Source organism: Thunnus albacares, chromosome 17, assembly GCF_914725855.1.
Source record: "Thunnus albacares chromosome 17, fThuAlb1.1, whole genome shotgun sequence".
NCBI lineage: Eukaryota > Metazoa > Chordata > Actinopteri > Scombriformes > Scombridae > Thunnus > Thunnus albacares.
This window is the reverse complement of record NC_058122.1, coordinates 13,390,392-13,416,923: the sequence shown is the minus strand read 5'-3', so window position 1 is coordinate 13,416,923 and position 26,532 is coordinate 13,390,392. Positions and strand designations below refer to the sequence as shown.

Here is a 26,532-nt window from a genome sequence, read left to right as displayed (position 1 = left end):
CACATTTTTAAAAATTCTTTAATTTATATCTTTAAAATTAAAAACATCTGAATTGCATTCTACCACCTCCAAAGGCACAGTCATACTTATAGCAGACCAAATCCATAAAACACTGCCACTGAACATCTTTTTTCTCAGTTTGTTTTGTACATAAGAAACAATGCACTATAAAAATGACTTAACATTTTTTTTTTTTACTGGGTAAACAATGGCCATTCTATATGCTGTAGATCATTAAAAGACTGGAGTGATATGTACTCAGCTGTGGTAGCATTAGACTCCCTAGAAAGGATAATGTGCTGGTTTGAGGCTCACAATGCCCTGTTGAAAACATTGCAGCTATTTAAAAGACATTGTATTTAGAAATCCAAAGATGACATGTTTATAACAACCAATCTTGACAAACAGTGTTTAAGAATGTGGATGTTTGAAGCAAAACAAAGCCATTGGCAGGAAGGTGGAAATGCAGTGAGATGAAAGTACATTACAGTGGAGGGAGATGAGTGTTGAGGTTGAGGACTGTGCAGATAAGAGTCATCAGATCTCACACCCAACGCTTCAAAACCGCACTGAGTGGCACGCGATGAATCTGACACCTGCAACCCACGTCAAAAAACACACAAAGGACGTCTAAAGAAATGAAAAACATTTGAGATCACTCTGTCGGAGTTTCAAAGACATTAGTCAGTATGTGCAAAGAGGCAGGGCGTTAGCCTGTTTGTGGGAGGAAAAACGTCATCAGATATGATATAGGATTGAGAGCTGAACATACAATCACAAATCAATAATGCACACAAAGGTTGTTTACAATGTGTGACAACACAGCACCATACACTGCACAAGAGGTTCACTTAGTGACAACAAAATTCAAAATAGTGGATAAATACAGTAGAATATAAGTATATCACCGTTCTTACTCAGGCACAGTCCTCCTTAAAACATAGAAAGATCATTTAAAAACAATGGGATTTGGGATCAAAGTAAACAGGTTTGGCACAGACATGGAAAAATCTATTCAAATAAGGCTGGAAAATGATATGTCAAAAGGAAAATGAGGCCACAGAGGAACTTATTAGATGGACAGGAATGAAGCACTTTGAACATAAATACATGACACAGTACAGTATCTCTCTCGTGGAACCAGATGTTCAGTATAAAGAGAGGATTTTTTTGCAGCAACTAATGAGAGCCCCTATTCCACAGCCGTAGCTTTATCTTTACAAGTGTGTGTAGCAGCTGCGACAGGCACTCCAAGAACACAAGAATGTTTTTCTTTACAGGCAAATGAACACAGGAAATCTACGCACGTCTCCCAAATTATATTTGAATGCCTTTAGAAAATATCTACAGTTGGAACAGTCAACACTTGGCATGACTCACAGTCACACAACCAGACATACACACCTGCGACACAAGTATACACAACCATTATGGAAAAGCGTGTTCAGTCGGTCTCCAGAAGTAACAGCAGAGTGTGTGACCCCGGTGCTCATACGAGCATACAGAAAACACACAACAGGGGCTATGAAACACACACACACACACACACACACACACCTCAAAAATCCCAACCGCCTGTATTCCACAAATGTCTCTTCCGCTTTTGAATACCTTTTAGGAATTAAAAACAACTAAATTCAGCAACCATTTACTGCTGAAGGTCCACTTTGCATTCTCCTCCTGTAGAGGTTACCTTAACACACACACACACACACACACACACACACACACGCAAACACACATCACAGTATTTTCAAGACCACTTTGATACGGCAGTGACAGTACTAGGAGGATCTAGGGTGAGTACAAGTTTCTCAGCGAGGAGACAGCAAGGCTACAGGTTGCAATGTGATGAAAGAGAAAACAAAACACATGCCTGGCTTTAGTTCATTTTTACAGATCCATACAACTGAAGGTTAAAATGCTCTGTGTTACTCACTTTGCATTGAGAGATTCTGGTTTTTGAAGCAACATCCTATCGCAATTCCAATGATTGCGTATTGAATCAATAGCGCCAACAGGTGTTTATGCCATCCAGGCAGCAGCAGTACTGAGTGGGTGTGTGTTTCGATTGTGTGTGCATAAACATGTGGGAGAGTTACAGTATGCAGGACAGACTGCACACACATTTACAAGATCTATATACATGTGTCAAGTGTATAAATTAGTGTTCTTTGTACATCTCTATATGTGTGTGTGTGTGTGTGTGTGTGTGTAATCAATATAATCGACCCACGTCCAGTGGTGTTACTCTGTAGTTAGTTGTCAGTTGAGCCGGTGGTGAAAAGGACTCTCTGGTCAGTCCTGGCCAGCTTGGCAGGAGGCTCCAGAGACTCGTCTCCTAGCACCACGCCGTCTGAGGGGAGGGACAGCTCTTGACCTTCCTCATCACTCTCCTCTTCCTCTTCTTCTTCTTCTTCTGAGATAGACATCAGTTGTTACTATACAGACAAGGCTTGGAACATGAATGCGGTTAGTCTGAGTCACAGTGCAGAGTGTAATTACCTTTGTCAGGATCCAGCTGGTTTAGACCCCGGCCTAAACTGGCAAACTAATGACAAAGGGGGAATGTGTTACAGCTCTAAATATGGCTTACATAGTTTGTTTCATTTAGGCATGTATGTATGTATGTATATATATATATATGTATATATGAATGTATGTATGTGTGTGGGTACCTCTCCCATAACAGCAATGGGGGTCTCTCCTTTAGCCTGGGCTACTCTGTGCTCTATCAGGTAGTACATGTACTCATCATACAGCAGGCGGATCAGGTGAAAGGAACCAAAACTGGCTGCACTCCGCAGGGTCAGGTCCCTAATCACCATGGAACTGGAGACCAGAGAAGGTGGGAATTCAGCCATTGTGCAACATATATTTTGTAACTGTATCACTTCTTCTCTAACACCAAATAGGTCATGCCTGTGTGTGTGTGTGTTTTGCTATGGCACAATTCTGATCCTAAAAACTCAAAGAGAAATTAAAACAAAAACATGGTTAAATTGTGCTGAAAGTTGGAACATGGTTATGATCTACAACCCTCTTCATGAACTGCTTGGCAGTAACATTTCAGCCCCATTCTTCCTTGTCTTATAACCTGCTATCGGCTCTCCTATTACTGTCTTATCGCACCTGTAAAAGGACCACTTGAGCAGGAAGAGCTTGGCAGCCTTAGGGAAGGTAGGGCTTTGTTGGTAGGGCTTTAGGACCTGGGAGACCACACCATCCAGCCATGCAGCCCACTGCTCCAGGGAGTTCTGCTGCTGCAGGGTCAGCTTAAAGTCCTGCTCTAGCCGCTGGACAACACGGTCTTCACATCGGCACACCCACGAAGCCTGCTCCTGCAAACGGTTCACAGGATGAAGGTAATGAGTCAGTAAGATGCAGTCACACCTGCCATTAGTTGTTGCCAAGACACAGCATCACAACAAGGTCGAGTGTTCTGTGTTTAACCACATGCGTGAAACTCTCTGAGGGAAGGAGAAAGAGAGTGAGTTTCTGAGAAAAAGCAATAGGGCTTGGGTGTACATTTCCTGGGTAGCGAAGTTGCAGAAAAAACCCATTTACACCAGATATGCTGCATATGCACAACACTCAAACCAATAAAAGATTAAACCACAGACACCGACATTCCTGTGAATTGACATGAATGTTGCTGGTGCACAACACTCAGACACTCAACTAACCTGGACGTTAGCAAAGTCGACACGGTTGAGGTCAGAGAGCATCTGGTTGATCTGGGCTGTGTTCTGGAGGACGGCACGTGCTGCCTGGGCAAGGTGGTTCAGACTAGTGTAGCGACGCAGTGTCTGGGCAAATGCATTGGCAGACGTTACCTGCAAGGGCACAAGGAGAAAATGAGGGGTGTGAGGTAGGTTTGATATACGTACGTGCATGTAGTTGGATGTTATAAAGGCACGCATACGTACAAATATCTCTACAAATACACACAACCTAATGTAACAGTTTTTTGGACTGCTTAGGGTGAGCATCTACAGCTCTGACCTGGGCCTTAACATGATTTATTGTTGGGTTTTAATTTCTAAAACTGCAAAAGTGAGCTTTTGTAATGGCTGATCCTACTGGTTTAAAAATCAGTCTACTCTATGTCTAAGAAAACATTCCAGCAACTGCATGCTAATACAAGGGGAGTGTACCTTGATGCGGACCATTTCTTCAGGGATGTTCATCATGGCATTAGTCAGCCAACTCTCCAGGCTTTTGGCAAAGTTCCGGATGGCTTGAGTTAAGGCACCTGAAGGTGGAGGGAAACCACGTCACCAAATTTAAAATGGGGTTTTTCCATGGATGACAATGACTCAGGATCAAACTGTGACTAAAATTGAAACTAAAACGAAAAAAATCAAAGAAAAGTCCAGTTAGTCAGTTTCTGCAGCAGAATAATAGGCATGTAGGACGGAAAAAACTGCGTGCTCTCACTACAGAGCCACTCGGTCAGTCCAAATGTTTCAACCAGGGAAAAGAATATTCTTGTATAAATATAGAATTATTTGTACATGTGAAATGTTGGGTCGACCTCCATTCTGCTGAGTGTTCATTCCAAAAATCAGTTTCACTTGACACTGAGGCTCTTATTTTGGTATTTGTATCAGCATACACTGTAACTCTGGACAAATAATGGTGACTGTATTTATAACCGAGTAAGTTAAATGGACACATTTTAAAGCTAAAACAGATACAAAAAATATTTGCTTTTTTCTGTGTTCAATATAAAAAATATTGTTATATGATAAAATATTGCCATATGATATTTTGTTATGTGCATATTACTCTCTGCATCATATTTAATACATATTTAATACATTTTAAAGCTTTATTATCTGATGTTTTTTTATGATTCTTGTAACTGTTTTTATTCATTCCTTGTTTATTGTGTAGTTGTGTTGTTCCTGTCTGTTCTTGTCTTATGAATGTTGCTTGTTCTCAGGTCTCTGTTGGAAAAGAGATCTTAATCTCAATGAGGCTGTCTGATTGAATAAAGATTAAATAAATAAAATAAAATAATACATCAGTGTTTAAGACATTAGTGTCTGTTATTGTAGAGGCTTACTGGGGATGGGCCTGAGGACATCAGGAATGAGGATTTCCACCAGGCCCTGGTACAGGCTGTTGTCACAGTCACGGCTCCAGCGCAGCACTGGCTCATACTTGCACAGCAACACCAGGCAGGATTTAGGGAGACGCTTCTCTGACTCATCATGACTGCAAAGACACATGCAATTTTAATTGCATGCATTTTGTATAAATAGTATTGCCATTGCAATTGGAGGGTTTTCTTACCATGTTCAGGACAAAATGCAAAAATGCATTTTGAATGTTTTATAAATTTTAATCACTCACACAGCCAAGGTGGCATCTCCAGCCTGACTCTGGCTGAACCTCCAGAAGGTCTTCCACAGGGTCTCAACCAGGGTGAACTGCAGGTTGACCATCACATCCAGTATGGCCTGACAGAACACAAAGAACAGATTATCAGGGTACCTACAGGACTGACAAAAAAGTGAGTAAAACAAGGACATTAGGTATTAATGAACCTCACTTTTAATATCATCTAATTTTCAGTTAGTATTGTCATACCCTAGAGGTTATTGTTGGATTACTTTCATTCCAAGTAGTCCTCCACCGACCCACTGACAACTGGATAAAAACCTCACAATTACGGAATCGGTGCCAGCCAGCCAACCAATGTCCGTTCAGTTGGTTACCTCACAGTGTTCTCTGTACAGCAGCTGAAAGCTCTTTATGTGCTCAAGCTCAATGCCCTCTGGCAGAGATTTCCCCTGGAGGTCGATGTCTGGGAACTCTGGGAGTGCTCTGGATGCATCTGGACACAGGACACAAGATCACTGGTTACTCAGAGAGAAAGCACTTTAAAAGCAGGGAAAGATCTGTATTAGCTGTAAATAACACTGTATGTTGTAAGTAGTAGTCAGATTTTCACAATAATACCATCATCCCATTAAAAGATTTCACATCTTTGACATGACTGGCATTAAAGCTCCTTTGCTATATATTATGGCACTTTTTTCTTCTGTTCACTGTTGGCACTGCTACCAAAACCCACCTAGGAACTGCTGGTACTGCTGAACCTGGGTGCTGATGTCAACATGCCCTGAACCCTGCTGCTGTTGCTGCTGCTGGCCTAGTCCTGATGCTGTCCCATTGGTCATTCCCTCAACTTTATGCACAGGCTTCAACCTAACAGGAAAAGGGAGGGATAAAGTATTGACATTTCATGGCATTTATGGCAGTCCAATTGTACGGCTAGCAGGTGCCTGGAACCATGAGATGATTTAAAATAACATATTTCGTGTGAGAGATAGATAGAAAACAAGAGTCAGTGACACAACTGTATAAAGGAAATAGATGTAGCTCAAAGCATTGAAAGTAGATATTTTAGAGAAATAGTTATGGTGGTGTAATGATAGACAAGAAGTGTGTGAGTGTGTGTACCTCTGTTTCTGTGAGAAGGGCTGCTGCCTCATGGCCAGATGTTGCTGGTCTTCCATCAGACGGAGAAGAGAAGAGCCTGCCTTGATCCTCAGCCCGTAGTAGTGGTATTTAGAATTACCGCTGTCAGGAAAAGGTAAAAATAGGTTTTTTACATAAAATTGGATCTGTGGTGGAGAATTTATCCTCCATCTATAGAGGATAAAACACAAGGGTATGAGAGAAAAAGGTTCATATTATCTATATAAACACATGCTAACTCCCCCAAAACTACATAATGTCAAAACAGACTTATTTAAAAATATATACCTTTAATTTCATACATTTACCTTATCATTGAACTAAACACATATACCCAAGCATTACTAATAAGTCAAACTCACTTGCTCACTCTCCCCTCATTTGTCAAGCTCACTCACCCACACACATGCTGTCTGTCTTCATCTCTACCCACATTTCTTCCTACACTAAGTGAACAGATTTTCCAAGAGAATGTCTCTATTTTGCTCCTGCAGGCAACTTTGCATGCATGTGCACTATTTAAGATACCCTCATGCATGTGTACCACATGTATACAGAATGCATCTGTTGAGATGATACTGAAAACTCTGCAATGTCATGTGTATGAAGTGGGTTGTGTGTGTCTGCACCCCTGTGTTTGTGTATGGTCAATCATGTCTTCTGCACCTGAGGTGTTTAATGACCCATCTTACCGTGTGCCCAGGCGTCGTGTACGCAGCCCCATGAACACTGATCTAATGAGTTTCCCGAAAGAGGCAGCATTAACAGGCTCTAGTTTCTGCTCCTGGCAGTGCAGCAGATAGTGGCAGTAGAGTGTGGAACGCGGCAGACTCACTCCTTCAGCTGTCTCATAGTTGTCCAGCAACCACTGTACCTGACACGCAGGCAATGAAAACAGAAGAGGCTGGTGCAATTAGCAAAGCCAACTGATACAAACAGGAAAACACACCTAAACATAAATATGCACTGTTTACACACACAACTTAATATACAGTACATGCATGCATATTTTTCAGTTCAATAAATTATACAGACACAAACAAATCCATTCACATTTGCAGTTTGTCAATCATTCAGAAATGAAAACAAATTTGTTTGCGTGCCGTGGCATACAACTTTGGTATGCAATGAAATCAATGACCTGGAATACTGATGGGATGTCTGCCAAACATAGGCTGGTAACCATTATCATGTGGGGTTCAATAAGATGAATTTGGGATGAAAAATATAGTGTTGGGGCATTTCAGGCAAATTAAAAATGCCCCTCATCACATGCACTGTAATGATATGAAAATGATGAGGTCATGGTTTTGTTTTCTCTGAGGAGAAAATCACAGTTAAAAATACTGTCTGCTTCAACTTTGTGTATTTTATCACCCAAAGCCAACATTTTCGCATCCAGACACGAATCTCAACATTTTTAATTGTGCTTTCCACTTGACAAAACTCAACTATGACGTCATCAGTGTGCGCCACTAAAGGGTTGTGCTGATGAAAACAAAATGAGAAGAAATTCTTGCGCATGGCGCCTCTGCATACCTTCTTGTCTGCCGACGGCACGCTACTCTCCTCGCCCTCTGTAATACTCACAGTGGCTGGGGAGGCGCGGGCGGTGTGTGAGTAGTTCTGACTGTTGCCAGCTGCCCCTCCGCTGCTGCTGCCCAGCATGTAACCCCCCTGGATCACATAACTTCCTGTGGCACCACCATTGGTGCCTGCCCCATCCCCTGCCCCATTGGTGGTTACACCTGTGGACACCACTGTGGCCCCTCCCCCTGCTGCGCTGGTGGGCTGGGCCACAAACATGGACACGCCGCCTGTTGTGCCAGCAGTCACAGAGACGGTTAGAGGTGTGCCAGGGGTGGACGCCTGTGAGCCTGAGGTTGGCTGACCTTCATAATACTGGGCAGCGGTGGTCTGCGTGTATAGGGGTGTGTCAGTGTAAGGGAAGGCGCTGGAACGACTGGATGAGAGACATGGAAAGACATATTAGAAAGAGAGTAAACTGTAAAAGAAACATGTTCTGTCTGTGGATGTGGATTGTGAAAATTATAGTTTTATTCTAACATGGTGCTGGTGGTGTAGTTAGTGTCTGCTCCTTCCACATACTGCACTTGATTGGTGTACACATGTTGCACTGGCACTGGTGTGAGCTGCTGCTGGACCTAAGGAGCGAGCACACACACACATAAATACACACACAGATCCGATAAATCCTTGCCTGCCTATTCAGACCATAGCAACTGTTTCATTGCCTGAGAATCCTAAGATCTTTCATGTACAGATCTTTCCCAATTAGAACTTATGAAAAAATTCTTAGTTACACACATATTCTTTGCTCCCTTAACTCTACAGCAGCAGTCTCCCTTGTGTCCCTGACCTACTTGGAAAGACGTAGTTGTAGCAAGCAGTGGTGACTGATCGGAGCCTGAGCTGGTGACTGCGGGGTGGGCTCCTATCTCTTTCTCAGCGTGCATAGAGAGCAGGTACAATGATTGGTAATACTGAAGGAGGTCCAAGGGGAGCAAGAGAGGTTTGCTGCAGCAGTCTCCTTTGTAGTCTGCTGATGCCCAGGCCAGGCACTCTGGCTGTCCCATCTCATGATGCGGCTGCCATTCTTCTAGATTCTTATCTCTGACTAACGCTGTCACTTCAGTGCTAGGAAGGAGCTGGAAGCCAGCAGAGGCAAGTTTGACCACAAATGTGATTAGCTAACTATTACTAAACCAAAACTGAGGAAGTTATCAAGTTTTGCATGCGTCAGATGTCACACATGACTCCCCTTTTTATGGAAGTTGTGATGATCCTGTATGTTTGTATTTCAGCAATTTTGTGTTGGTCAGTGACACTACAAGTGATTGTCAGCAGATTTGAACACCATGACCTGCAATGAGGAACCATGTGTGTCTTGAACTTACCTCAGGGCTAATATGAACAGGCTGTAGACTGGTGACACTGAGCTGGGTGCCTGGCTCAGTCTTGGCTATTTGAGAGGTGGCCTGCACCACAGACCTCTGCTGAGACAAAGATACAGACAACACAGGGGAGTTTTAGGAGTGAAGGAAAAATGTATTTCATGTTTTGTTTGTGTGTGTGTGAATAATTTACCTGCTGAGCTGTCTGTACCTGCTGAACAACCTGCGTGGGCACTCCAGTCTGCACCACAGCTGGAGGGGGACTAGAGTCTGACACACTATCACTTGAGTGAAGGGAGCCCTCTGAAGGACAAAGAGGGAATGTAATTACCTCCACAAGTTGATGACATTATTTCACTTCCATGAAGTTCTTGACGTACTGCCATTTTGTGTTCGTGCCGTTCCTCTTTACTATTCATGTCTCAAACGTTTTTAGTCATTATAGACCAGTTTCTAAACAGAAATCAAGGAATTGTGTAGTAAGGCAGCTTGTGAGCATGTAAAAATCTTAGTTCTACATAATTACAACTTTTAAAACATCTGAAGTATCTTAACTGATTGCCCTTAAAGAACATACACTGTCAGATATGGCTTTTTTTAAACAAACATTTTTGAAAAATAATGAAACCCATTTAAAAGTTTTAAGACACAAGTCTTTAAATCCACTTTTTGGATCAGTAACCATTTAATATTGGATTGGTGGAGTGTATCAATATTTATGTGCACGTATAATTGCAAATCCATAAATGTCAACATTCTTAATTAATTCTGATTTATCATTAGGGATTCTGGACAGCTTCAAGAAGAAATCACATTATTTGTAATATGAATTGTAAATGCTCTAAAATATCACTTATGATCCGGTACAAACCAATCGTCAAATGTCAGAAGATATTGGCTGGTTGTTTGTAAGCTTGTTCATTTTCTCAGCCAGCAGACAGCCACTGTTGAAATCTACCTATATTTGTTGTTGTTTTCAAACACTCTTTTCAGAAGATCAAAATGAATCCCAACTTTACAAACTGTTTAACATTAAAGGTTCATTACTCTTAGAACTTGTAACTTAATCAAATCACAATCATGCACGTTTAACCACTTCCATGTCTGTGCTTTATTGTTCAAATCTAACGTTTCTCTCAGCAATATACAAGCATCTATACGTTTGATGATTTTTCTCAAGTCTGCATGGCTTTCCATTGAAACACAGCAAGTGGTTGATGCAAAAAATGGTTGAGTATGTTGAGGACAGGAGTGTACTATATCGCAATGTTCATGATAATATCAGTATACTTTTTAATCTGATAAAAAAAATTAATATCATGATGATGGCAATATTCCAACTTGTTGATGTACAACAAGAAGAAGCATGGCTGAAAGTGAAAGTAACATTGCTTCCTCCTTCACGGTGGAGGAGTCAGTTCCAAAAAGGGGAACGATTTCAGTAGTGAGACAGTGGTTTGGTTACAAAGGATGAGATGTAAAACAAACCAATGTTAATATGTAAGAATATGCAGGAAGACTATAACAACAAACTTCTTCCGCCACAAAGAGATCCAAAAATCCCACAAGGAATATTTTGTCATATCATTATCGCACAAATACCCTGAAATACTGCAATATTATTTTAGGGCCATATCGCCCACCCCTAGTTGAGGGAATATTTATTAGGGAATATAAAGGGCTTAAAGGGTGTGGAGCCCTGGCCTGGTCAACATTAGTGCCCTTACCTGTGACAGTAACAACGATGTACTGAGGAGTGCTTTGAGCATTTCCAGACTGTGTGGGGGAGCCCTGGATCTCTGCAGTCACATATTGTGTCTGAGCTGGCTGGGCCTGTGCTGTGGACTGGGCTTGACTACCAGCTGCAGGCTTCTGAGTGGTGATGGAAGCAGTTTGTTCAGTGGGAGTAGTTTGGACTGTGGGTGTGACAACTGTGGGGGTGGCTACAGTAGTCTGAATCTCAGCCAGAAACTGAGGGGCAGTTGCAGGGCTGGAGCTGGCGTCGGGTTGCCCAGATGTGACAGCAACACCAACCCCCTGGGGTTGGGCTGCCGGCTGGATCTCACCTACGTAGCCTGAGGTGGCCATTGCGAGAACTGGGATTCACACTAGGAAAAAGAAACAAGCGACTAGTTACACACTGGTAAATATTAGGGATGCACTGAATCAGTCAACCCAGGATTTAACCTAGATACTAAATATAGATGTTTGTTTCCAGGTTCTATTTGGTTCCTGGTAGCTTCCTGTAAAGAAAAATGCATTAATATGTGTATCTAGTGATACAGAGTAATTCATAAGCAATAAGCTACTTGGACATGAAACAACTGATGGTTGTTGCAGCTATCTTAACATGTACTTTATGTAAACTACACTGTCCTCTCCTTTTAGAGCTTGAGACAAACATATTATGTTTGAATTGGTAGGTCAACAGCTCATATCCTGGAGGCATTAGGAGTCTTTCTACTTTCTCATTTATTGCCCGTATGCAAATGAGGACTGTTTCTGGACACTACTGTAGCTGACCTGTTGTTGGTGAGCTAATGTGAAGATGTGGGGGTGGAGCATTGACGGGAACAAGCATTTCGGTATCTCATTACCTGTAATGTGATCACTCAGCCTATGGTCTTTCACTTATACAGTGTTGCCTGAAGCACAAGTTGGCAAAATTACATAGCACACTGCAATACATTCATAATGACATTCTGTCATTATGATTTATGCAACACACAATTACCAGCAGAGTAAATGTACACTTTGTCCTAATTGAATATCCTACATATTAACTTATAATCTTGGTGCCTTTGACAACTGACTAAAAATAAGAAACACTGTACTGTGACAGAGATTTCTCTTCTGTATCATGACCTAACAGCTACATCTGTGTTTTCAAAACTAAATATAGGTATTTTAGTCCTTACGTTAATGGTTGATTAGAGACAAAAACACCTTCTTACAAATCTATCAAGTGGCTATCAATAAACTGGTTTATTAAAATGATTTCAGAGCTACAAAGCACCTGCAAAAACGCCCTCCTTCGCCACGCCCCTTCGATCCTAAATGTCCGCCACCTGCCCCAGCTCTCTCAACTTTCCATTTATCGATAATACTTTAGTTTCCATCGATTATTCCAGCCCTGCCTCAACATTAACGTTACACAGGCTAAGTAGGTAACGCTACACTTTTAACTCGACCATCCTAATTTGGCCTGCCTTTCGTGTAGTTAACGTTATGTATCCAGGGACGTGCTTTTGTATTGAGCCGGTGTTGTGTCAGGTTACTGGGAAAAGCAAAATGTGTTAACGCCACAGACTGCACCGTAAAATGCCTTTAAAAAGACGAGTGTCCATTGCTAGCGACTCGTTCAGTCAACTGTAAGCAGCACAGCGAGCACAAGCCTGTCGTGACAGCACTGATGCTAACTATCTAGCAAGGTAACACGGGTAGCAAGCTAACTGGTCTCTACAACAACCGCCATTTTGTACCTTTTGCATTTGACATCGCCATAACAACGGTCCGCTTGAGTATGCATCTGTGGCTGCGTCGTCATGGCAGGCACAATTCAGTGTCACTCGAATGAGTAGCGGGACACAAACCACCCCATTCAAGAAACGCACTCGACTGATTATCAGTAAGACGGCTAGCTCGCAGGCTAACCTCTGCTAACAGGCAGTATGAGGAAGGCAGTTGCCTGTTATGGCTACTGAAACAACAAGGGTAAAAAGCAACAGCACAATTCAGTTGAAGCATTAATGGACGTAAAATATTTCCTTTATGTTAAGAGCTTCACCTCTGGTTCCACGTGTGTATTTTCCACCGGTAAAATATCTTCTTTTATATTTATGGCGGATTCAGTTGTTGTTGTTGTTGATTCTCGTTGCTGGGTTCTTGTCGCCAGGGCTACCGTGGCTATGGCGCTTCGTCCTCACCAGGGCAACTGTTGCTACCCACCCGCTCCCTTCCCTCCCCCTTCGGTGCTCTGATTGGCCGAGTACTGCCAAATTATCTTAAAGTCACAGGACTACCTTTTTTTTTTTACTACAAAGCCCTCCACGCCCATTTATGGAGGATCTGTCTGTCCATCATGACATTTTCTACTAGTAACGGATGTTACGGCAGTAATAGGTTAATCTTAGCGCTTGTCAAAAATTAGCTGTTGGTGATATGATAGTGTTATAGTTGCTCTATTTAAAATCCTGGTCTACCTTAAAACAGAGTGGTTGCAATCCTACATGTACTAACCTATATGTCATTGATGATGATACATGTCTGTCTGCATTGAAGGATGCATGAAACAAATCTCATTTAGTGAATGGCCTCAGGGTCTTGCAGTTTTACTTATCTGACAAATAAACGATAATAAACACACACACGCAAAAAATACATGTATAGGATACACTGTAGATATATGGATATATATATATATATACATCCTATACTCAATAATTGATATCAATCAAACTCTATAATCAATCTTAATGTTATGTTAATTTATTGTGTTTCATTGACTCTTGATGTTTTGGCAATATTGTTGTTGTGACATTCATGCCAATAAAGCAAATTTGAAATTTTGATTTGATTCTAGTGAGTTTATTATTCTTCAAGGCATATTGTTTTTCACAAATATGTTAGGTAGGGTATACATCTACCTCCAGTATTGTAAAAAGCCAATTTTCTCTCATCCACGCTTGTCTGTCATCGTCTCTGTGTAATATTAAACATAGTACAGCTGCATACATTATATATTTGTCTGATGGTCCTGACTTGCCAGTTGGCAGTTTACTTACACAAAATCACTTCTTATTATGCAGTCCTCATACAACAGAAGATATAGAACAACACCTGTTGTGCACTGAAACACAAAAGCAATTTAAAATTATTTCAAGGTATACATTATGTAGGACCAAATTATATAATCTACATTACGTACTAAAATGTGTGTTGTCCATACACCACACGTTTATAAAAAGTATGCTCCATAATTTTGATATAGCTCCTGTGACCTCCTGACACTGTATTAATGAATGTCAGGGTGAACACCCTTCTAAAATGCCATTTTGTTTGCTTGTTTTCATCACATTAATTACAAATTCATCATCCCCATTGTAATTTCCTAAATGAGCGACCTTTCACTATGGGGATACACAGATAAAAAGTGCTTTATTTTTGTATGATTCATAATAAGACTTTAATGTTATCTGACTTTGAAAATGTCACTGGTCCTGTCTCAGTCCTCCCTGTTCACCTTTCGGCAAAGAGATAACAACAAGCAATTTTCAAGAGAGAGGGAAATGATACATATGCAGAAGTTGTCCGGGGTCATGTGTGGATTAAAAATGGCAAAAAAAAAGAGTAAATAATTGAGATATTGGTTACAATGGCCTAACTACTGTATCCCTGTAGTAGTGTCAGTGAGTGTCAAATTTTATCAGGGGAATACATGGCAACATGCATAATTGGAGCTGAAAGGTTCATTTCATTTGTTCAGGTAATGTCAGTTCACCACATTTTATTTTTATTTTTGAAAGAAATGACCTTTACAATGCACTTCTTCTCTGAGGAGTCAAGATGTTGCTCCATTTGTTGAGGATCCCTAAACTGTTCAGTGGTGTCAGCTGACAACCTGAACATTCATTTTATGTTCTTGTTTGTTTGACTGATATTAGCTCCTATACAATTCATGGTATGAGTAGAGGACGAGAGACCATGATAAAGTGAATCTGGCAATTTATAGTGCCATAATTTAGCAAAGAAAATTGGTATATCTGCAAATATATCACGCCCTATAAGAAATATATAGATGGAGAGTCAGTATGCTGTAGAATTGTATTATGTTACATATAGTATCATACCATTTGCCTTTGGTTGACTGTGTTATTGTCAATATGCTCCTCATATTCACACTCATGATTATGGAATGTTTTACATATTAAATACAGGTGGGATCTGACAAAGTCAAAACATAGTGGGACATTAAAGGTGACAAAAGTACTTCACATGCTGAAACACAATTAGATCATACAGGCCTCTGACATATTCGTTAATTATGCCACCTTTGGTCCGCTTTTTATTCTCCATAAAGGTCTCTGACTGTATCTCTCTTTTGAATCTGTCATTCTCTCAGAGAAGGCCTGCATGCACAACTTGCGTGTCTACCTTGCAGGGCTTCAAATCCCTTTATAAACCACGCCTGGGTCACCCAGAAAGTCATAGCTTTTGCAAACAGGGAGACAGCAAGCTGCTCAAAGCAAAAAAATCTTTCATTTTCTCTCTTGCTTTATTTCCTTGGGGTACTATGTGGAAAGCTGTGGTACTGGCCGTGTGTCTGTTGGTGGCTGGGGTTCAGCCCATGGAGGACCCATCATATGGGGTGAAGCTCTGTGGCCGTGAGTTCATCCGGGCAGTCATCTTCACTTGTGGAGGCTCACGATGGAAACGGTCGCTCAGGAGTACAGGTGAGACACGAGCTTATGATGTTACATCTTCTTAACCATCACTAACCTTGTGATGTCTCTTATCAACAAGCTTTTCTAGAGTTTCATCTGGTAAATTTGTATGTGATTTGATCTGGTGACTGAAACATATCTTTTCATTGTATGGGATCAACATTCCTCAATTTCTAATAATAGTTAGTGATTTCTCTCAGTTAATTGTACTGTAAGTCCATGATTAGGTTCCTGTTTTTCGCTTCCTCTGATCATTTGTGATTGTATGCAATTTAGAGAGGCAATGAGGAAGATGGAAATCATGTAATTTTAAGACCAGATTAACAGAAAATAATACTGATTTAATTTATTTGTTTGGTATTGTTGGCTTAGTCAGTATTTACAGTATGATCAATCAATCCTGAAATCAGCGAGCCATAATTCATATTTACAGATGAACTATGCTGATCTATGTACTTATAAAACAGCTCTGCAAGTGTTTATTTGAATATTTGACCATGAAAGAAGAAATTAATTACGTGTTATAATCCCTTAAACTTTAGACACTCGCCCCCTCAATCATGCCCCAATTAGCAATTCTTTTTCTTTCCCTTTCTTTCTGATTGTAAAGCCAGGAATGAGTATCTGATACACTCAAATGTTCTTTGAAGCTCAACTTTGTATCACATGCATCATTTGCCCATTTTACTGCAGCAGATGTTTCAGAGGAGGACCCGTTCAGCTCCCATCAGGAGGAGTCCTCAGAGGGCTTGAGTCACAATTCTGTGATGGAGAGTCTCCTTAAGAGGAATAGACACCCGGAATTCTTATCGAACAACAACAAAGAGGAAGTTTTCAGCAGGATGGCCCGTTCTTTCATTACGGAGGAAATCCTGGAAGCCCTGCGGAAGGCTGATCGAAAGGGTCGAGATGTGGTGGTGGGTCTGTCCAATGCCTGCTGCAAGTGGGGCTGCAGCAAGAGCGAAATAAGCTCTCTTTGCTGAGTCGACCTTTGCCACCTGTGTGCATACATACAGTAGGCAGACATATATTGAATAATTACACAAACCTTTTTTCCACTTCTCATGAGTCTTAGATTTTATATCCAGTATCTTTCAGTTAAACCATTGTATGAGCTGTTTGAAATGTTGTTTTATTATTTTTAAACATCTATGAAATGTACAGAAAGGGCTGCCATGTGTTCAAAATGTTATGTTTTTGTCTAAAAAAATGAATTCACGGCTTTGTTATTAACAGCCTTAAGTAACGCTTTGTTAAGATCATTTGGCAACAGCTGCATTACAAGTTGCTAATGAAACACCTGTATGCCACTGTATCCTGCAATGCATTAATTTTAATTATATTCATTTCGTTTGATGAATTTACCTTTATATTTTTTTCATCCACACAACCTTTTGCAGCCACTTCTTTAAAAATAACATATTTTAGAACTGGCAAAGTGAGGTTATATGCGTATGTCTAATCTTTTTTGTAAATTATAGTTAGATTGTGGGAATTTGCTTCATTGCACACATAGCTCTAGATGTATTAAAGGTTCAGACAAACAACAAAGACACACAAAACAGTTACAGTTTTCCTTACACACATGTTGACAAGTCATCTTTCCTCCATTAACACGGCTTGAAAATAGTCTTACCTCACCTAAAATACGCTGTCCTGGCAATGTTTTGCATTTGATGCACCCCCAACTTTGAGACAGTGACATTTTTGTGATGAGTTTATACACCTTAAAAAACTTCACCATGTGCAGTGAGGTGAAAGTACAGTCCATACATTCAACATAATTGCTGTTTAGTTTTATCAGTAACATGGCTTTGTTCTATGACATGGAAAAACTTTTATCATAAAATTGTTTGCTTATGATGAAAAAGTCTCCTGTGTTGTTTAGCTGTGAAAATTCCTAGGCTATTACACGTTTATCAACCAGAAGGTTATTTGCGCGTGCGTGTGTGCTTGTATTTCTCACTTTGTGAGGACCAAATTTAGTCTGAAACCATCACGTTTAAGGTTTGGTTTTAAGGTTAGAATCAGGTTAATGAAAGAGTCAGTGTTAGGCATTTAGTTGTGATGGTTAAATTAGGGGCTAGGAAATGAATGATGTTGATCACGGTTCCTCACAAGTATCGAGACTATAGAGTATGCGTGCGTGTTTGTGTGTGTGTGTGTGTGTGTGTGTGTGTGTGTGTGTGTGCGTGTGCGCGCGAGTGAATATGCGCGTTGACGTCAATGGCAATTCCAGAAATGGGCGGGGCAACCGTACCCGGTTAACTGAAAAACTGAGCGACTGATAATTACAACTTCACAATCACAACAAACTTTCTCAGTGAACCGTGTGTTGCATCGCTACAAAATGAACCAGAGGCATCTCAATGTGTCTCGCAATGAGGTAAATAATTTCTTGAAGATCGGCGGTCAATATTTAGTTAACAGACAACTGAAGAACAAACGAGTTTGCTGTAATTTTAGTCAACTGAGACACAACCTCCGGATATACCTTTTTGACTAATATGGAGCACTATTTTCGCGTTGCCTTTATATACTAAAGTTAGTAACGTAGTTAATGCTGTACCACATTGTTTTGAGCAAATTTACATCTAACGGGAGTTAGTGTCTGGCAAATAGGCTGTCGGCATGTAAGCTGTTAATGATAAACTGAAATGTACAGCAACCTGATTTTTTTCGACCAATGACGCCACATGTTGTTTATTATTAAGCTAGCTAATCTTAAAACATTTATTAAAAATGCCAACAAGGTGTAGGATTTGAGAAATGTGACTTTTTTCAGGTTGTAGCTTCCATGACGGCACATTCATTTGTATGGGCGTGCACATGTACTGTAAGCTACATATGTGATTTTCACAGGCACTAGAGGCCTGGGTCCAGATGTAATGGCCACACTTAGGACAAGATGGCTTCTGTCCATCTTTCTGGTCAACCTGCCAAATTGTTGTGCATCAACAGGTAGGCTCATTCATGTGTGCAAATGTTACTGAAATACTGTACAATTCTTCTTATTCCGAGGTGCTTGTACTTTGCCTGTGCCTGTGTCCAATTTTATGCTACTTTATACTCTTACTCCATTATTGGCCTTTTTACTTTTTACATCTATTTAACAGCTATATACTACTACTTACTTTGAGTAAGATTCTATAGTCAAACTATGTAAGATATGGTGTATTGTGAGAATAAACTACCAGATAAAGTATGTCAAATGAGCTCAATTTGAACTAGCTACAGCATTGAAATGGTGCCTACGAGATGATCCTAGACTAGGCACCCTCGGACATTCAGATGAAGGATGCTTTGTGCCAACATACAGTACCAGTCAAACGTTTCAACACATTTTCTCCTTAAAGTGTGTCCAAACTTTAGACTGCTACTGTATGCATGTCATCTGCCTATTAGTTTTCTCATCTGTATTTGTATTAACATTACTGTCAGTACCAAAGAGGAAGTGATATCAAAGAAAGGATGCAATCGTTTGGACTCAAACTGATCAAAATTCTCATTTCCTGTTTAAGAGAGACAGCGTGCTTCCCTGCAGTGTGCTGTGCACAGGCCTTGAATCGATCACTGCTAAACGTGTTAAGCTTACGAGAAATGGGTAAAGGTGGTGGGTTCCTGTGACGGTCTTATGATGAATAGAAAAAGTGGCGTGTTTGTGTGTGCGTTCGCGGGGATGGGTGGAGGCATGTATGAGTGAAAAGGGCTCTTTAAAAAATACGTTTTTCTTATATGTGTCTTTTCTTATTGTTTTCTGACTCTTTTTAAACTCTTTTCCCTCCGAAACTCACTGCTTCCCCTTTCTTTTTGTTTCTCTGCTATTACTGTTTGAAGTTACACTAATGGATTTTAATAAGAATTTACGTAATGTTTGCACTGGTAAAACGGATTAAGATTTACAACACTCACAACAGTAAACCACTACTGGACGGTTTTTTTTTAATCCATTTCCTGTTTGATATCAGTATGAAGCTTTGTTAGTCTTGGCACCACAATTGCTACACAAAGAAAATGCACCACAATATCTTTTTTGTGGTGCTGCAGCAGTTTCAATTTATGTAGAAATTGTTTGTTTTTTTTTGTTTTTTTTTTACAAAATCTTAGGATATACGTAATAGAAAGTTATTTTGGGCAACTGTCAAAGAAAAACACCTCTGTCTCTTTTTCTTACTTCATTTTTGGTCTCCATCTTTTTTTTTGTTTGTTGTTCCTTAAAATGTTTTTTGCCAATACAAGATATGCTGGTGTATTTTCCACAAAGAGATTTATAACAACAAAGCTGTGTTTATTTTGATCTCTTCAAGCCACTTACACGTGTCTTGTTTTTATTTTTGCTGTATGTACAGCACCAGTCAAATTACTCATTCAAGGGAAGTGTTTCCCAATCTTTGACTGGAACTGTCTAAGTTTGGTAAATGCTTTTGTGACTCATAACATCCTGTCAGTTTGCCTGACTTTTGACTCATGGTGTATTTGGACATTTTAGTAAGTGTCGTTACTCATAACCTCACTGCTTTTTTTTCTCTACTAAATGAGCTAATCAATCTGCATGTTTTATTTTGGACAGCAGAAGAACTCTTCATACAAAGAGGTGTTTAAAAAAAAAAAACATAACCTAATGTCTTCAGATGTCATGGTCAAAATACTAGGTTGCAATTTTATTAGGTACTCCTACCTAAAACTAATGTAGTCTAATACAACATTGTCTCCATTTATTTTTTCTTTGGTGAATGCAATGTGCTATGCTAAGTACTATGAACTGACAGTTCCCCTTGTTTTTATTCCTTAATCTCTTTGTTTCTCCAGGTCCTCCTGCTCCCCCCTCTAACCTCGAGTGCTTTATTCCATGTAATGAAAATGGCAGTGAGGAACATATCAACTGTACTTGGGATCAAACGCCGGACCCTGAGATCCCCACTAACTACAGCCTGCACTGGGTGCCAGCATCTAGCAAGTAAACATAACCAGACACTGATGAGAAAAAATATTCTCTGTTTTAGTTATCTGACAATTTGAAGTGTTGATGATAATAATCTGATAACTGGGATATTTCTCTTCTCTTTTCTTCCAGAGAGGGCAATGTGACTAATGTGATTGGGTCTGCGGTTATCGATCGTGAAAAATATAATAGCCACAGTGATCTTCGTGTTTGGGTCCAGGCTAAGAATCAGAACGGTTCTGCCAAATCTAAGGACATTACCTTCAACACAGCAGATATCTGTGAGTCAGTCCTGGACATTCTTGTTCATGAATACACACATCACTACCACCAACAACAACAATGATAATAATAATAGTTGACCTTGATACCAAAACGATTGAGCTGCTTTTAATGGAAAAAAAAGTTGTGATTTATCTTCAAATTATTACTGTATGACTTGAGTGATTTTTTTTTTTAATTAATTTGTTTTTGGGTATCTGTCTCTCCCTGTAGATAAGCCAGCCCCCCCTAAAATCACAAAGATCTATCAGGACCAATTGGAGATTTATTGGAAATTCAGCTGTTGTCAGGGGGCCTTTGCGAAACAGTGTGATGTACGACATCGGGCTGCGGGGGACCAAGTCTGGCAGGAGGTGCTGTTGGTTTAGATTTTGTGGGCAGTGCTAGAATAAATAAATTAATGTTATGACAAAAAGATCATCTTGGAAGAAAAACTGTGTAGAGGTTAATGATTAAAGCTCCCTGAGAGCATTTTCAAGCTCCATGTTTTCCTCCCTACACAGACTACAGCCTTTCCCGGCCATACACTCGACGATGCCCAGCCCGGCATAGTCTATGAATTTCAGGTTCGCTGTGCCTGTACCATAGGCTTGAGCAGTGACTGGTGTGCAATCCACAGAATGATCTCAGAGAAGGGTGAGTCCTTGTTTAGTGACGTGGTCTCCAAGTTTAGCAAAGAAGACTGGAAAAGGTTCACAGATGTTTCCTCTCTTGGTTTCAAGCTGGTTTTAACTGTTGAATTAAAAAGCTGAAAAAAAGTAAAGGCATGGACTGCCTGTCCACCTCAGGGTAATATTCTGTCTTCACGGCTTCTTGCTATCTCTTTTTCATCTCTTGTTCAGCCCCTGTCGGGCAGCTGGATTTATGGATAGACTGCGGGAGCTCCCCTACAAGTGTTGACTGTGCTCTGACCTGGAAGGTAGGTTAACAAATCACACACAATAATAATTCTCTGATTGGAATAATGAGCCGGAGTTTCACTTCATGCGGACTCACCCCTCGAAATCCTCTACTTCTCTTTATCCCATCCAGAAGCTTCCTTTATCGCAGGCTTGCGGTCACATTCTGAGATATGAAGTCAAACTGTTAAACAAGACTGGCGCATGGTCAGTGAATTTGTCCACAACTGAGCCAAGCGGCCAGTTGGTGTGTGATGAGATGCAGTGCTACCACAATTCCTCTCTAAAGGATGTATTGTCAGCCAGTGTATCAGCCCACAACGCTCATGGTGCCACAAGACCTTCTAATCTAACTATCCCAATACGAGGTATCAGTTGTCCTGACTGTCATAAAAATGTGGAAAGGCTATATCATGATTAGAACATGAGACCTTGTGCTGTTATGTTTGACATGCATTTTATAAAATAATGTATAAGTTTGTTGAAAATTAAAAGTTTTAGCCAAGCTTATACTCACTGTTTGAGTTGCTGCTCTCTCTGGAAAATTATGCCTCAATAATTATATACTTATTTGTTCTAATTCTTATTCCTATATTTGTATTCCCAACTTAAAGTAAAATACTTTCCCCTTTTTCTGCTGCTCAGCAGAACTGACTATGGCATTTGTCTTTTATTAAGGTAAAGAGCCAAAGGAGAAAGTCATTGACCTCAAGATGAATAAAGAGAACCTCACTGTCTCGTGGAATCTGCCCTCTCAGCTCTCTGACAAAGAATATGTGGTGCAATACAAAGAAGCAGGAAGTCCTCTAGGCCAAGGATTTGATTGGGTCAGAGTAGAGAAAGGTCATACAACTGGAATTTTTAAAGGTCTGTCTGATTTGGATATTTTTTTATAAAAATACCAGAGGTGGAAATATTAGAACTATTAGAAGAGATAATTCAACACTGCCTGAGAATTTCATTTAGAGAACAGTCCGAGAAAGTATTAGAGAACATTAATTTGTAGAAACCATCAATAAATTATGCTTTCTGATTCAATCTTGAACTTGAAACGTAAATTCTTCAAAATAACAAAGACCGTCACCGGAAATGTGTTTTATGTTGTGCTGGATGCTTTCAAAATGGCTGTTTTACTTGGGTGTGTGTCTCCACCTGCAGGTCATTTCAAAAACTACACTGCCTACCAAGTTTCACTCATCACAGTATCACACAGCGGGGAATGTCATCGCATTTCATCGGTTATTGAATATTCTGGTCAAGGAAGTAAGTTATTTTGCATTGTTTAGTCATTGTTCTTGGGTAGCCCTTTCAAGAGATTTTCTTTACTGATTGTAGCTGATTATGACCTTTCATCTCTCCCTAAATAATAATCTCCATCTCCCTCTCTCAATTATTTTTCAGCCCCCTCTGAAGTGCCTTTATTTAAAGTGGATTCCATTTCTGCCACCAGCGTGACCCTGTTTTGGAAGCATGTGCCACTGTTAAAACGGCGTGGGTTGATCCTGCACTACGAAATAGGAGGAGACAGACAAAACAGTACGTAGCAACAATATGCTGTATATAATACAGCTGACAGCTTTTTTGCAAATATTGTGTCATAGCAGTGGATCAGATATATTTGTCATGAGTCATTTTTAAATGAGCTTTTATTTTAAGTAAGGTATTTAAATAAATAATTATGCATATATATACAGTGAAACAAAGAAAGAAAACAACAAATATTAGTTTGGTGTGTCTCTGTCAGCTATACTTTGATTAATTAACCTCACTCCAAACAATTTATCTCTCCCACAGAAGTGCACGAGGTGCCCGTGTCCCCACAGCATGAAAGTCAGACTTATGAGCTGCAGGATCTCACTCCAAACCAGGAGTATGAAGTGTGGATAAAGGCTGTGACTAAGGCCGGGCCTGGAGCCAATGTCACCACAAGGTTCAATACAAAGCGCGAAGAAAGTTTTGGTAATGCATCACATCTTAACCAATTTCTTGTTAAACATGACGAGTTTAGGATAAGATGTATGATAAAATGTTTCCATGAGGTGTAATTTGATATTTCGTACAACATAATAACTGGATTAACCGTATCACTCGCATTTGACACATCAATTTAATGACCTCTCTCATCCCATTTCTCTCTCTCTTTCTCAGCACTCATAATAATCGTGCTTATACCATGTATTCTGGCTCTAATATGCCTTCCTGTTTTTCTCAGGTGAGATAAGCATCTCAAACAAATTCTCACCAATCTTGTTGTTCTATAAATCTTGATGTGAACACTAAAGCTAAGAATATTTTAATGTACACATTATTTGAGTGGGTTTGTGTGATTGTGAAGAGTGTCTTTTTTTTTACTCTTATGTGTCTACCAGTGTTTGCAGAAGAGAAAGTAAAGCGTGTCCACTGATGCCTTCATGTTTCTATGAGAAAGTGCCAGATCCTCACAATAGCCGCATCTTCACACAGATGAAGCACCAGGTGAGAGACAGATAGGGTTTCTTTGTCTCCTCTGAATCTGGATCTGATCTCAAAACAGGAATTTTGATCTTGAGTAATGCTTTTATTTTCCACTGGAAACTGTTTATCTCGTTGACAGCTACACAGTCACTCATGTGGTCAAGTCCTAGTTTGTTACTGTGTATTACCAAAAATGCAAAATGGTTCTGTGTGTAATCTTGTAGATGAATGACTCCTTGGCTTGGATCTGCATTTCCGTCTATGAGCCACATCCTAACATCTCTCTGGTGGAGATAGTGGAAATCGAGCACAAGGCTCTCGAGTCCTCTCTGGAGACAACCTCCCACCCTAACGGATTAAGTAGGCCATTAGTGGGAGGTGGAAGCTCACAAATTGACTGCCAAGATGATCAGAGGGAGGATGCTGTCACAGAGGAGTGTGACAGGACAGACCACAGATATGGAGGAGATCAGTACAGCAAAATGGTTGACTCTGATGAGGAGAGGGACAACGAAGAGGAGGACAGCGATGATTGTTTGAGCTCATCAGAGGAAGACAGGTTCATGGCGGGTTACGAAAAACACTTCATGCCCTCTATTCAGGAAATATTGGAAGTTTAATGATATCACCACATAGGATTGTGCACATTTATCTTAGATGTGTGTTGTACCTTTTTTAAATATGCAAAAACAAGTGTCGTTATTATAGATGATCACTGGACAGGATTCTCTAGCCTCTTTCTGAGGGATTCTGGAGAGCAGACTCAGGTTACTGTAGAGATTTGTCTGCTAAAGGTATTGGCAGTCAACCAGTCCTTCTCTCTACTCTGTCTTCCACCTTTTGCATTTGTTTGATTTGTTACATTTGGTTATTGTTTGTGTTCACTTTAGTTTTTGATGCAGACTCGAGTTGCAATATAAAGTATGCAAAATCAGGAATTATTTGTCTCTGACACTGATATCACGTGCTTATATGTATAAACATCTCAGAAAATATGACAAATATAACAAATCAGAAAATATAGAATTCTGTGTATAATATTAAAAGTAGATAATATAATATTTGGAAGGAATATCTACTTAATAGAGCATAATGAAATTTGTAGGCAATATCATCAAGTGACACTGGATTAATACCTAAATTTAATACCGGAAATTTTTATTTGAGTTATTAACTCCTGGATGAAGTCTTGAATGTACATATGTGTGAATCAGAAAATGTTCCTATAACTCATACATGGGTTTAAGTATTAAAAATGATGTAAGAACTCTTTAAACCCACTGAATGTAAATTTGGACATATCAGGTGCTGCTTCATGTATTATATTCCTGCCTTGACCAATGTATCCTCATTAGAATTTTTTTTTTACATTTTACCTCTTTTTTTTTCTTAGGATGTGATAAAATAAACATTTTATTACAACAGTCTGGCTGCAGAATTTCTGACTAATTCTATTCATTTCATTTTAGTGACTACACAAACAAGTGAAGTAGGCTATTGTATTGGAGCAGTACAATTCTAATACAATCATCACACAGCCAGAGTATTAGAGCACTAAACTTAAAAACAAAACACAACATATTAACTATCACCTTCAAATACCCAACAGCATGTCACATGAACAGAACAGTATCAGTCAGTGGAGTTGCACACGGAATTCTTTACCAGATAAATACTATTGAAATACATTCAAATGATAAACTCTTACAAAAGATGTACAGTACATATGGTACAATAGTAATAACATCTACATGTTTGAACTCTAGCAGCTGACTACATCTAAGACATTTTCAGTCCCATCGAAAATAAAAGTAGGAATGCTTTTAATCCATTTTGGGAATATTTACATATTTGATTTGGCATTTGAAAAATAATAAAATCAAAAGAATTCAGGGTATTTATTGCAGTATTTTATTTTATTATTGTAATATTTTTTTCTCTTGCAAATCAGAATATATCATAATCAAAACCCCACCCACATTATACTGTAGACGTTTCTATTACATTTACTGTTATTTATGTGTTTGTTTGTTTCTTATTGTAGAATGTTTATTTTGTATCATATTATTAAGCACTCTTATAAAATTTAGGAAAATAGAAAAGCG

The 26,532-nt window shown here is 39.7% G+C and overlaps 3 protein-coding genes across 14 annotated transcripts; 2 read left to right on the top strand and 1 right to left on the bottom strand.

Annotated features, from left to right (window-relative positions):
* Positions 1 to 13,354, bottom strand: rfx1a (regulatory factor X, 1a (influences HLA class II expression)). 12 transcript variants are annotated; one of them, XM_044331533.1, is made up of 19 exons: positions 13,195 to 13,354; positions 11,135 to 11,515; positions 9,601 to 9,710; positions 9,411 to 9,509; positions 8,877 to 9,161; positions 8,560 to 8,657; positions 8,032 to 8,455; positions 7,185 to 7,366; positions 6,475 to 6,594; positions 6,086 to 6,219; positions 5,727 to 5,845; positions 5,362 to 5,468; positions 5,072 to 5,223; positions 4,158 to 4,255; positions 3,687 to 3,836; positions 3,133 to 3,341; positions 2,679 to 2,832; positions 2,506 to 2,551; positions 1 to 2,413 (listed from the first exon to the last, which is right to left on the bottom strand). In XM_044331533.1, the coding sequence occupies exons 2-19, from the start codon at positions 11,493 to 11,495 to the stop codon at positions 2,259 to 2,261; spliced, it is 3,003 nt and encodes a 1,000-aa protein (XP_044187468.1). In that variant the 5' UTR covers positions 11,496 to 11,515; positions 13,195 to 13,354; the 3' UTR covers positions 1 to 2,258. The 12 variants fall into 12 exon arrangements, with proteins under 12 accessions (XP_044187468.1, XP_044187463.1, XP_044187467.1 ...); XM_044331528.1 differs by having other exon boundaries at positions 1 to 2,419; positions 13,195 to 13,353; XM_044331532.1 differs by having other exon boundaries at positions 1 to 2,419; positions 7,185 to 7,360; positions 13,195 to 13,353.
* A 2,166-nt stretch (positions 13,355 to 15,520) lies between these two features.
* rln3a (relaxin 3a) lies at positions 15,521 to 17,661 on the top strand. Its single transcript, XM_044332010.1, has 2 exons — positions 15,521 to 15,859; positions 16,544 to 17,661. Exons 1-2 carry the CDS (start codon positions 15,700 to 15,702, stop codon positions 16,831 to 16,833), a joined length of 450 nt encoding a protein of 149 aa, XP_044187945.1. The 5' UTR covers positions 15,521 to 15,699; the 3' UTR covers positions 16,834 to 17,661.
* A 462-nt stretch (positions 17,662 to 18,123) lies between these two features.
* On the top strand, positions 18,124 to 25,851 carry il12rb2l (interleukin 12 receptor, beta 2a, like). Its single transcript, XM_044332272.1, has 15 exons — positions 18,124 to 18,236; positions 18,713 to 18,811; positions 20,660 to 20,807; positions 20,925 to 21,073; positions 21,288 to 21,427; positions 21,578 to 21,710; positions 21,917 to 21,993; positions 22,107 to 22,341; positions 22,652 to 22,840; positions 23,132 to 23,236; positions 23,375 to 23,509; positions 23,768 to 23,932; positions 24,122 to 24,185; positions 24,343 to 24,448; positions 24,652 to 25,851. The coding sequence occupies exons 2-15, from the start codon at positions 18,739 to 18,741 to the stop codon at positions 25,045 to 25,047; spliced, it is 2,115 nt and encodes a 704-aa protein (XP_044188207.1). The 5' UTR covers positions 18,124 to 18,236; positions 18,713 to 18,738; the 3' UTR covers positions 25,048 to 25,851.
* The last annotated feature ends 681 nt before the right edge of the window (positions 25,852 to 26,532 follow it).

Coding starts and splice junctions, on each gene's coding strand:
- rfx1a (XM_044331528.1), bottom strand. CDS start 11,495: ATGGCCACCTCAGGCTACGTAGGTGAGATCCAGCCGGCAGCCCAACCC. Junction 5,846..6,085: donor GCAGTACCAGCAGTTCCTAG/GTGGGTTTTGGT, acceptor TCCTGTGTCCAG/ATGCATCCAGAGCACTCCCA. Junction 5,224..5,361: donor GGAGATGCCACCTTGGCTGT/GTGAGTGATTAA, acceptor GTGTCTTTGCAG/TCATGATGAGTCAGAGAAGC.
- rln3a (XM_044332010.1), top strand. CDS start 15,700: ATGTGGAAAGCTGTGGTACTGGCCGTGTGTCTGTTGGTGGCTGGGGTT. Junction 15,860..16,543: donor ACGGTCGCTCAGGAGTACAG/GTGAGACACGAG, acceptor ATTTTACTGCAG/CAGATGTTTCAGAGGAGGAC.
- il12rb2l (XM_044332272.1), top strand. CDS start 18,739: ATGGCCACACTTAGGACAAGATGGCTTCTGTCCATCTTTCTGGTCAAC. Junction 21,711..21,916: donor CAGAATGATCTCAGAGAAGG/GTGAGTCCTTGT, acceptor TCTCTTGTTCAG/CCCCTGTCGGGCAGCTGGAT. Junction 24,449..24,651: donor TCACACAGATGAAGCACCAG/GTGAGAGACAGA, acceptor GTAATCTTGTAG/ATGAATGACTCCTTGGCTTG.